Here is a 12499-nt window from a genome sequence, read left to right as displayed (position 1 = left end):
GAATCCAATTCTTACCCCCTTATTCTTCCTACTTCACCTATTTTGTCTTTTTTATTTTTATTTTTCCTTGTCCCAACGCTTTTTTATCTTATACCTTAGATGATTTAAATTCATATTACAAATAGCATATATAAGTTTGATTAAATTGAAACTTAACTACATTCAAAAAAAAATTGAAACTTAACTAAATCTAAATTCATGATGGCAATTTTTCTTATCTAAGATTTTTGCTCAACCAAGGCCACGATACCTTTTCCAACTTGTTTGGTTCTTAATAATAATAATAATAATAATAATAATAATAATAATAATAATAATAATAATAATAATAATAATATTATTATTATTATTATTATTATTATTATTATTATTATTATTATTATTATTATTATTATTGTAGATTGTTTGTAATAGTACACCTATTTTGTTTCTTTTTAATGTAAACTTGGATTTCTACATTTATTTTTTAAAGAGAATATTTATTAATTATAATCATAAATAGTGGGTTAAAGATAATAAAATGTTAAGTGGAGTATTAAGGCGTGAATGACTACATGCATGTATACCAACAAATGCTCCCAAATATTCTGTCGGGTCGAAGTGTGGGGGGCCCTTAGGGTTAGGGTTCAGCCTTTTGGAATAATGTATACCAACAAATTAAAAAACACAAAAAAAAAAAAAACAAAAATAGAAATTAAGTATACGTACTAATTAAAGCACAATATATACAAACATACATGCTATAATCACCAAAAAGTATGCGATTACCTTTTGTCTATTAATAATATGTTAATGAAAAAGCATTCATTTCAACTCAATTTACCAAACCTTCCTCCAATAATTTCTTTAAAGCATCGTGTGACCATATGTGATATGACCTATTAACTAATGCTATATAAAACAAATGCACTCATGCACTCTAAAGCCCGTGACCTAAAACAATTTCTTTAAATATCTCATGTCATAATCAATTTAACATATATAGTTAAAGACAAGGAGAGTTAGGTGCTAGTTAATTCTTCAATTTATATAGAAACTAATTAAGGCTAGGGTACCTAATTGCTAATAAGAGTATACTTAGTACATGCATGGTCCACCATTCCCATCCATAATAGCCTAACATTTCCCAACAAGAACGAATGGATGATTAGGTATTCTCATGATCATATCACAATTCATATCTAGAGATTTCATATATATATATATATATATATATATATATATATATATATATATATATATATTACTAAAAAATTAAATTTTTGTAGTGTGTTGAATGTTATTTTTATCTTTCTTTTGTATATATAAAAAAGGCCTAATTAAATTAATTATATAGCTAAGGCCTAAGAGAAGTTTAGTGGTATGTAGTACGTCCTTATTTTAAATAGCAAGTAACAAAGGCTATAATGGTTCCGTTACTAATTAAGTTTATTGATGGCTATAATGAAAGAGCCAATAAGTCATCAATTTTAAATTGGTAATGCTTTAGTCTTTTTTAGATTATTTGAGATCAAATTTTATTAAGAATAATTTCGAATTTGATATTTGTTTTTTATACAATTGGGATTTAATATTTATTATTGAGTTTAGTACTCCGTATTTGTTATGATTACTATATATGTAACAAATTTAAGAGGAATACACAAATATCTAATTTTGGACTATAATAATGTACATAAAAATATCTATAATAATATAATATGAACAATTTACAATTCAAAGCAATAAATTATTATATCCACTAATAAAAGGAATGAGTAGGTAGGATTGTAGATTCTAAATTTATTATGTTATGTTCTGTCGGGTTATAACGTGGGTTTATTTGGGGTTGGACAAATTATTTTGTGAAATCAGATCCTTCTTGCAAGGTAAATTCGGATACAAAATACACAATTTAATACTGAATGTACACAATTTACATATTAATTAAATACTTACAATTTATATACACAATTTACAAAGTAAATGTAAATTGCAAAATGGACATGATCCATGGGATAACAACTATTGGGGTTGAATCGTGATAAGGACTTGTACCAAAAGAGAAATGTATGAATGCATAATAATTAATAATGCGGTGTTGCTTTCTCTAATGCGACTAACTGATAAGATGAAAGGTGTATTTTCTTGTTTGGCATAATAAACGAAATTGGTAAAATGGATTCTACAGAAATATTAATTGCCTTTAATTTTTTGTTGGGTTTTGTTACTCACCATTAAATGTGAAAAAAGAAATTATAAGCCAAATTGAAGGATTTGTAGTAAATTCAATGGGAAGAGGAGCATTTATTGCATGTAGCTGTCACCTAGTAGCTAGATATCATCATACTTTGAAGATTTGATTTTTTTTTTAATAAATCAATATATATATGATTATAACGACAATTGATTAACTTTAGTTAATCCAATTATATTAACAAATACAATGATACTATCTTTAAATTAATTTAGCGTACACAACAATTATAGGAAAGAACAGAATGCGTTTGTTTTCCATAGCATTAGTTAATAGGCAATATGGACACACCATGCTCTAAAGAAATTATTGGAGGAACTTTGGTAAATTAAGTTGGAAGAAATGCTTTTAATTGAAATAGTATTATTAGGCGAGAAGGCCACATGCTCTTTAAAGTTCACAAGAATGACAAAATGAAGATAATAGTAATGAATTTAATGTTAAAGCAGACATTTCGTCTTGATACTCCTCTGCTCTATTTTTTGGAATGAGTAAACATTTAATGATAAAGCAAATCGAAGACAGAGCTCTATATTTTTTTGGTTAGGTAAACATTTAATGCTAAAGCTCATATTATATATATATACTTACATGTTGACTAATAACATATATAATAGGATTGCATGTTATTGAGAAAAGGGTCAAATAGGCCCCTAAACTTTACCCCAAAGATCAATTAGGCCCTTAAACTTTAAAAAAGTTCAATTAAACACTTAAACATGTTAAATTGGGTTAATGAAACCCAAAAACCGGTAAATAACCTGTTATTACAGGTCATTTCAATTCCGGCGACGGATTCCGGTCACCGGCGCCATTTTCCGGCCGTCTTCCACTGGATAACTAGTGCTGGACCAACATTTATAGGTAAAAAATGCTCCAAAGCGGTGCCAATTCCTAGTACAAATCAAACATATATACACGCGAGCCAATTCCGAGTACAAATCAAACATATTCACACGCGATCCAGTGCAGCAACTGAATGTCTGGTTTCAAAACCTTCATATCATTCCATTGTGATAGCTTCATAGCAAATTCATGAAAAGAATGTGATCTCCATATTCCAAAGCTCCATACTCACACCAAAACAATCTTATCTACATAACTATATTAACCAATCGGATCTCATACCATTCACTAACCTCCATGTATTCACATTGGACAACAATATTATCCTTACAAAAACCATTCATTAATCCATCAGAAACCTATGACTGCCATTTTTGTATGACAAACTAACCAGAAAACCATTCATTAATCCATCAGAAACCTACGACTCTAATGGAGAAGGTGGCCGTCCGGTCGTCTTCTCCCGTGGAAGACGACCGGACGGCCGGAAAATGTGGCCGGTGGCCGGAATTCGTCACCGGTGGCCGGAATCCGTCGCCAGAATTAAAATGACCTGTAATAACAGGTCATTTACCGGTTTTTGGGCTTCATTGACACAATTTGACATGTTTGAGTGTTTAATTGAACTTTTTTAAAGTTTAGGGACCTAATTGACCTTTAGGGTAAAGTTTAAGGGCTTATTTGACCCTTTTCTCCATGTTTTTTTAAAAAATAAAAATAAAATTCATATATGTCAAGCTGTTAGAAAAACATAAGGCATTTCTACTTTTTATTTGGACACCATATTAATGGATTTTCTATGAGGTTGAATGCATATGATACAATAAGGTATACCAAATTTGGTTTTATCGAATACTAGTAACGATATAGTGTCAATGTACTTACTATTTAGTGTCATCAAAATTATTATTATTATTATTATTTTATATATATATATATATATATATATATATATATATATATATATATATATATGATACTATCAACATTAAACTAATAAAAACTCATGAAACATATTTTTTTTAAAATGATAAGAGTATGTATTTTAAATTGAAAAAGCAACAGTATGTTTGTATATTGTGCTTTAATTGATTAGTGTACTTTATTTTTTTTATTTTTTTTTTTTGGTATACACGAAATTTTGTCATTTATGTCTTAATACTCCAATTAACATTTTTTTAAAAATCTTTTACTCTCTATTTATTATTTTTAATGGTTTTACGTTTAACTATTATGATTAATTAAAAATAGTAGAAAGCATTACACTAAATTTAATCCTTTTTTTTGAAAATACACTAAATTTAATCCAGATTACAAAGAAGTCAAAAACTGTAAAGCAACAAAATAAGGTAAATGTTAGCCTTGGAAAAGATCAAATCCATAGACTGGGTTAAGGGTAGTCATGAACAATAAATGAGTTTCGTACCTTAATGCTTTGAGAGTTTGAGGGTTCTTTTATTTTTTACTTTTGAAAATTTTCTATACTAATTGTTAACACGGCATGTGCTTTCATTTACAGATCTTCTAAAGTTTTGATAAATGGGGCATTTGCAAAAGGAGAACAACAAAAATGAAATTTCACGTACAGCCTTGTAAAAAATATTCATTTCATAACTTAATCCATCATTTATAAAGTTAATGTTGCTATTTATTTTAAACATAAAAAAATAATCATAATAAAATTTGTTTATATTCCTAAGTTATTAAAAAAAAAAAAAAATCTATCACTACTCACTAGGGACTGCATTAGTTTATTTTCCTTAAGTTAGGTTAAGCTAACTATAAAGAAAGAGCTCAAGAAGGGTGGCCTCATGTATAAATATCAATAATTATTTTGCATTAATTTAAGCCATACATATATTCCCAATCAAGTTCTAACAGCTACCTACAACCTTGGAAAGAGCCTAGAAGGCCTTACATTATACCTAATTTGATGTGGTTGAATGGTAACCTATATTTAAGATTACAGATAAATGTAATATATATTACTATTTTAGAAGGCATGTCGTCATAATAATTTTAATTCACTTCACCTTAAGAATATTTTAGTTGCTAACATTATATTATTATTATTATTATTATTATTATTGAACATAATATGTAATACATGTTTACTAATTAAATAAAATGCTAAAAAACAGTTTAATGTTTCCTTATTTCCACTAATTATTTTAAACACTTGATTCTTTACAATGTATAGTAATATTTGTTCTATACTTTATTAATCTTTTTCAACCCAAAGAATCAACACCCCACCACTGGAGTTTGATCCTATGATCACCCATTTAAAATGGTAACAGAAATATCATCACATTACATAATAGTTGGTCATTATTTCAACTAATTTAGTGGCAAAATCATTCTTTTCAAAAGGTTGAACCCCAATCCCGGCCCGACAGAGCATCTGGGAGGATGTAAATCATGGTAATTCAACTGAACATGAACCACAAAGGCTAGACCTTCTTTGCTTACTGTGCACAAAGAGCCCCCCCTCACTTTGAGAGGTTGCTCCCACACTGCCGTTGGTGAGACTCGGTCCCTCGTCATTCTTTATTTCCAAACTTCACCCCTATGACCAGTTGAGCTGCCTATGCGGGTATTAGTGGCAAAAATCATGTCCAATGACATTGTGATCTAGTGGCATGAAGTGACTCTCTCAAATGGGAGGTCATGAGTTTGAGTCTAATGAGACAGTATTGACTTTTTGTGTTTCAGTAGGTTGAGAAAGTAACTATGAACAGATACTACATTGTACGTAACAGTGTAAGTAGTACTAAAAAAAAGTGGCAAAATCATGGATATGTCATAATCAAGTTAACATATATAGACTATAGTTAAAGCCAAGGAGAGTTAGATGCCAATTCATCCTTAATTTATAAAGAGACTAATTTAAGGCTAGAGTAACTAGTTGCTAATAAGTGTATATATACATAGTGCGTGTATTCAGTAACAACGAAGCCTATTATAAAAGGTTGCATGTATTCAAGTAACATTCAATTTATTGGTACAAGGGGGTGGGGTAATGAAAATGCAAAAGGAGAAGGAAAGTTGTGAATGGGCAATTTGAATTTATTGGTACGAGGGAATGGGTTAATGAAAATAATGCAAAAGGAGAAGGAAAGCTTTAAATGTGCATGCTTCAGCTAATTAAATAAGGAAATGCTTTGGTAACCCATTGCTTCAAATCAAATGCTCTGTCCATTTTTAATTTTTTATTTATTACAATTTGTCAAATAAGCTTCCTAGTATATCAAATAATGTAATCTTTTTTTTTTTTTTTATGGATAAATTGTTTTAATGTGACACTCCTTAGACTAACCACTAATACAAAACTAATTAACCGTTCGGGATTATTGTAATAGACGTTAATTCTTCAACTTGTTTAAAACCAAATATCACTTATTTTTGCTCCCAAATGCAACTTAATTCTTCAAATCAAAATAATAAATAAATTATAGGTTTCTTAAAAAAAATAAAAATTATAGGTACTTGCTCTTCAATTTCAACTCCGATCCTCAGAAATATCAAGTTTTTGAATGAAGAGAGGAATTTACATCCACTATCCGGTGATGTGTACTGGTTAAGTCCCGCTTTGTGACCTTAGCTGATAAAGATTCACAAGGAGTTAATGAATGAATTCATTAATGGTGATGGACCAACCCTAATTAATATTGTACGTACCACCTTGGAAATTCAAGCTAATAACTTGATTGCATTAATTACTATACCGAGCTAGTTACCTAGTATTGTATATGATGACTATGAATGATGATGACCAATCTTGAAATCCAATTCTTACCCCCTTATTCTTCCTACTTCACCTATTTTGTCTTTTTTATTTTTATTTTTCCTTGTCCCAACGCTTTTTTATCTTATACCTTAGATGATTTAAATTTATATTACAAATAGCATATATAAGTTTGATTAAATTGAAACTTAACTAAATCTAAATTCATGATGACAATTTTTCTTATCTCCGATTTTTGTTCAACCAAGGCCACGATACCTTTTCCAACTTGTTTGGTTCTTAATAATAATAATAATAATAATAATAATAATAATATTATTATTATTATTATTATTATTATTATTATTATTATTATTATTATTATTATTATTGTAGATTGTTTGTAATAGTACATCTATTTTGTTTGTTTTTGAATGTAAACTTGGATTTCTATATTTATTTTTTAAAGAGAATATTTATTAATTATAATCATAAATAGTGGGTAAAAGATTATAAAATGTTAAGTGGAGTATTAAGGCGTGAATGACTACATGCATGTATACCAACAAATTAAAAAACAAAACAAAAAAACACAAAAAAAAACAAAAATAGAAATTAAGTATACGTACTAATTAAAGCACAATATATACAAACATACTGATGCTATAATCACCAAAAAGTATGTGATTATCTTTTGTCTATTAATAATATGTTAATTAAAAAGCATTCATTTCAAATCAATTTACCAAACCTTCCTCCAATAATTTCTTTAAAGCATCGTGTGACCACATGTGATATGACCTATATAAAACAAATGCACTCATGCACTCTAAAGCCGATGAACTAAAACAATTTCTAATAAGAGTATACTTAGTACATGCATGGTCCACCATTCCCATCCATAATAGCCTAACATTTCCCAACAAGAACGAATGGATGATTAGGTATTCTCATGATCATATCACAATTCATATCTAGAGATTTAAAAAAAAATCGTGCAACGAAGAAGATCCAAAAAAAAATAAATTCAAAGGTAGATCTACCAGGCAGTAAATGCAAAAAGCCTTTACCGTTCAAGGTATTTGGCTCTGATACCACTTGTTGGTCCCGATAGATTGTGTGGTGAATCTAGAGGGGGGGGGGGGGTGAATAGACTCTCGTTTTTCTTTAGTTTTTAAAAGAAAAAACCCTGACAACACTTTTGAGTAAGATAAGCACAGCGGAAAGATTATAAAGTGAGGGTTGCACGAGTTTGATAAAAAGTTAAGAGGAGTGATGAAAAAGATGATATGCAAGCAGTAAAATAAAGCATTAAGTAGAGAGAAGAGTGAGACGAGATTTTATAGTGGTTCGGCCAAACGTTGCCTACTTCCACTCTTCTTCCACAACTGCTGGAAGGATTGCACTATCACTCTTTAGTACAATTACACAAAGACTTCCTTGATCACTAAGCCGGACAGCCTTTGAAGGTTTTTCAACTCCGAGAGTTTACTCCGCCTCTATCAACCTCTTCTTCTAAGTTGAGGTTGGTAAGAAGGTATTTCTTGATTCCTCCAACTGTGAAGTCTTGATGGTGTGGGATGATTGCTTCAAGAGTGCAAGACTTCTTTCAAGATGTAGGGCAGTGATGGATGATCTACTTCAAATGCCTTAACACCTTAATTAACTGGTTCGCAAAAAGCTTTGAGATTGTTAACTTTTCAAGGACTTTTTGCAAGAGAGTGAGTAGAGTGATAATGAACCAGCACCTTCTTAGTTGATGAAGGTTGGTTTATATAGGTGATGAAAATTCATCCGTTGGAGGGAGATGAATTTTTCGAACCTTTTATCCGTTGGACAAGGACCATGGAGCCTCATGCATTTAATGCTCCATTAATGAGTTTGTGCTATGTAGCCGTTGAAGGTATGGAGGACTTGATGGCTTTTGTCTTTTAGCTCCAGAGATAGTACAGCTTCATTAAATGCTCTTTGGAGAGCGTGTCCCATGAGTTGAGGTCCTTATTGTCCTAGGATGTTGTCAAATCAGACAGGTGGAACATTCTTCTTGTTGATGAGAAGAAGAATACTTGTTGGGATAGTCTTGAAAAGAACTGTCTTCTTAATGACAACTCCTTCTTTCGTTGCTGTGGAGTCTTCTTTCGTCTTGATCAGCCTATCTTCTATTCATAACTCTTTTCGTGTGTTTGTTCTAGCTTAACACGAATTACATATGAGTTATGGCAACTTTCGTCTAGAACGAAAGTAGCGATACAAGAGAAACGTAAGAGTTAGGGGTCTACTTTCTACATTACATTGGTATCATTGGTATCATCAAAATCGTAATACAAGGTTCCTAACAATTTCCCCCTTTTTGATGATGCCAAAACCTATACTCTTCTTATAAGGCTGAGAAAGTGCTCCTTAAGGATATTTCTATTAATAACACAGCCATTATCGAGAGTTTACAAGTATTTTCTATGAAGAAGCAGTAGGAATAAAGACAAGGACTTTTTAACTCAGACAAGTGACACGAGATGTGTGACAATGAGAGTTTCATAGATATTCAGATAAAATCATTACAAAAACTCTGTCAAAAGAAATCAAAACAAAGGATAACTTACATTTCTAAAAGATTCAACCTTTGCTGAGCTTCCTTCTTTCTTTCTTGATTGTCCTTCTCTTTGTCTTCTTTGTGTTCTCTCGTAGTCTGTCTTCTCGTTGATTCTTGCTCTGAAAGTCCTGATTGGATTGTTTCTGACGAGCTCTTCATATCCTCCTTTGATGTTTAGACCTGTGTAATTGTTGTAGGCTTCTCGAATGTTGTTGCCTTCCACTATTCCAGACTTCCACCAGGAGATCAGTTCAAACGAATTCATTCCTTCTTGATAGCTCTTGCCTGACTCTTTATGCACTTTGAAAGCTGCATTGTGCATGACATTTTGAGGAGAGTCTTTGGTTACATTTGATAGATCTTCGATGAGATTCTTAATCCTTTCTCTTTCTCTAGCTTCATCTTCTCTTCTCCTGATCTCTTCATCGTGTTTTTCCCACAACTCCTTGTTTTGTCTTTTAATCCTTTCGTTCTGAGTGCTCATGTAGTTTTGCCTTGTGTGGTTGTCTTTCTTCTTCAACCATATGGGATTGTTGCAACCTTCAAATCTCTTACCGCTTCCTTCTTCGTATGGGACATAGTCCACGAAGTTTCCAATGCCATCCATGGTGACTGAGGTATTTTTCATGAGCCTTTGTCTTAGTTTTACTTGATCTCTTCTTGACAGTCCTGTGAAGAAATATTTGGCTTCAGAGCCGAAAGATTGTCGAGCCTCGCTGTCTTGAGTGCGACCATGGCGTCTTTGATCATGGGACTGTCCACGAGACTTAGGAGGTGGATGAGAGGGATTTTTGTGACCCGAGACTTTGTGAGGAGAGACTCGCTTTTCCGAAGATTTTTCTTTCGTGTTATCCCTTCTTGGTTGGTTGTCATCATCCTTATCTCTGTCATCATTCCTATTTTCCCCCTTTTTGGCATCATCAGCGCAGGCAGTAGGAGGTACAGAGGGGATTTGGCTGATTGCAAGCAGGATGTCTTGAGCATATCCCAGAATTTGAAGAGCATATTCACCAAGTTGATAGGAATTGTCTTGATAAGTGTCAATCTTGGTACAAGCTAGGTCAACACGTTCCTTGAGGCTGTAATGAGAATGCTTAATCTCGTGTTGCTGCCTAGCGACTTTGTTTGAACTCTCTTCAAGATCAGAAACTCTTTTCACCAATTGCTTAAGAGTTTTGTCGTGAGGAAGATTCGGTTGCTGTGGTTGAGATTGTACATCAAGGAGTAGATTGACTTTTTGACACAGGTCATTCAATACTCTCGTGTCCTTCTCCCTTAGGGCGAGATATTGCTTGTGAATCAGTTCAGCTGAATGAACAGTTTCTCGCATGAGGTTCATAATGGTCCGTGGGGACTCAGCGATAGAATCGTCCTCAATGTGTGTTGGAGAAGAGTTCCTGTGTTCATCATGATGTGGTGCTTCCGGATTTTCACCATGCATCGAGTGGCCATGTTCAGGTGAGGCTTCCTTTCTGTCCTCATGAGCTGGAAGATTATGTTGTTGTTGTACAAATTCGTTCAGATGCGGAATGATAGCACGAGACGAGTGAACTGGATTTTTACTGGATGCTTCATCCGAGTCTTCGTCTTCAGATGGTATTTTCAAGAGAGGTGGTCTTTGTGGACAGTTAACATAGTCCGTTTCGACCAAGATAGTGTGGCTATCTTCTGGTTCTTCTTCTTCAGCACTTTCTCCCCCTTGTTGATTATTGTTATCATCATTATCATCATCATCAGTATCATCAGTACCACTGTTGTCGTCTTCTGTTTCATCATCATTGTTATCGTCTTCATTTTCTTCTTCATCCTCTTCTTCGATTTCGTTGCCATGAACATCTTTCGTTCCACTAGCACTGCCTTTGGGATCTCTAGGATGATCTTCTGCCATTTTGGCTTTAATTTTGGATAGCAGCATGATGTAGCGAAGTTGTTTCAATTCGGCTTCAGTCACTGGATCCATGGGAGGTTTATGAAGAGGAATTACCAAGGGAGCTTTGTCCTTCCCGAGAGATCGATGAGTTATTCTATAGAGTACACTCGGTGGATCTCCTCAATTCGCACAGCCTTTGTGACGTCCTGAGTTTCAAGCCATTGAAGTGCGAATTCTTCTTCGTCGATCATGGCTTCAAAAGTTTCGAGAAAGGTTCTGAGAGGTGCCGTGCGCCACTTGTGCCATTGTAGAACTCGATTGTAATCTCTTTCAATCGATTCTCTGAGAGATTTATCGAGGGTGTACCGGTCTGGAGAAGATTGAAGAGCAGATGGTTTCGGGACAAATGATGTTTGAGCAGCTGTCATCTCGTCTACTAGTGCAGGTTCTTGTGTCAGAATTACCTGCTCTGCAATAGTAGGTTCTTGTGGAAGAGATTGAGCATCATTTGGAGCATCAGAGGCTGCTTTCGGGATGTCTTCTGGAGAGCCCGGCTCTTGTGGAAGATTTTGACATCTTTCCTTCATTTCTACAGTAGCAGGTTCTTGTGTCAACTCTCGTAGGAGTTGCTCTGCTAAGGTAGGTTCTTGTGGATGAGGAACAGGAGATGCATTCGGATTGATGGATTTGTGAGCAACGGGACTTCTTTCGGGCAGAGAAGTTTTCAGTTCCCCCTCAGAGGTAGCTACTTTCGGGATGTCTTCCCCCTGTGATGTTGCTCCTTTTGATAAGGGTTCCCGGTTTTGAGCAGGTCTCATTCGACTTTGTTTGCTTAGACGAGTGAGAGGTTGATCATCATCATCTTCAGAGGAGTTCTGCACGATCAAAGTTTCGAGAGGAGGATCACCTTTCGTCTTTGGTTGGGAGATGACCGTCTTTTGAGTCTTAACCCGAGAAGAGGATTTTTCTTGTTTCTGCCGTTTTGGTTTTGGTTGAGCTTCTTCGTCTGCTTTGGGGGTTTTTAACTTTCGTTTGGACTTCCCTTTGGGTAGATTGGGTTCAAGAGGAATGCCCAATTCCAACGCCTTCTGTTTGTCACATCCAGATGGTTTTTGCTTCATGTGACAGACCTTTTGACCAGGTGGAGCACCAGCACGTAGAATCACTCCTTTTGTGGCAAGAAGATGGCTTATAATGAAACCGAAGCCCATCTTCTTTGTAATGTCACCA

General features: G+C 33.6%; 1 protein-coding gene across 1 annotated transcript; it reads right to left on the bottom strand.

Annotated features, from left to right (window-relative positions):
• Positions 1–9076: 9076 nt before the first annotated feature.
• On the bottom strand, positions 9077–11359 carry LOC109147512 (probable ATP-dependent helicase PF08_0048). Its single transcript, XM_019295117.1, has 2 exons — positions 9548–11359; positions 9077–9091 (listed from the first exon to the last, which is right to left on the bottom strand). Exons 1-2 carry the CDS (start codon positions 11357–11359, stop codon positions 9077–9079), a joined length of 1827 nt encoding a protein of 608 aa, XP_019150662.1.
• Positions 11360–12499: the final 1140 nt, after the last annotated feature.

Source organism: Ipomoea nil, unplaced genomic scaffold (assembly GCF_001879475.1).
Source record: "Ipomoea nil cultivar Tokyo-kokei standard unplaced genomic scaffold, Asagao_1.1 scaffold2006, whole genome shotgun sequence".
NCBI lineage: Eukaryota > Viridiplantae > Streptophyta > Magnoliopsida > Solanales > Convolvulaceae > Ipomoea > Ipomoea nil.
Note: the sequence above shows the minus strand (reverse complement) of the source record. Positions and strands in the feature narration are given on the sequence as shown.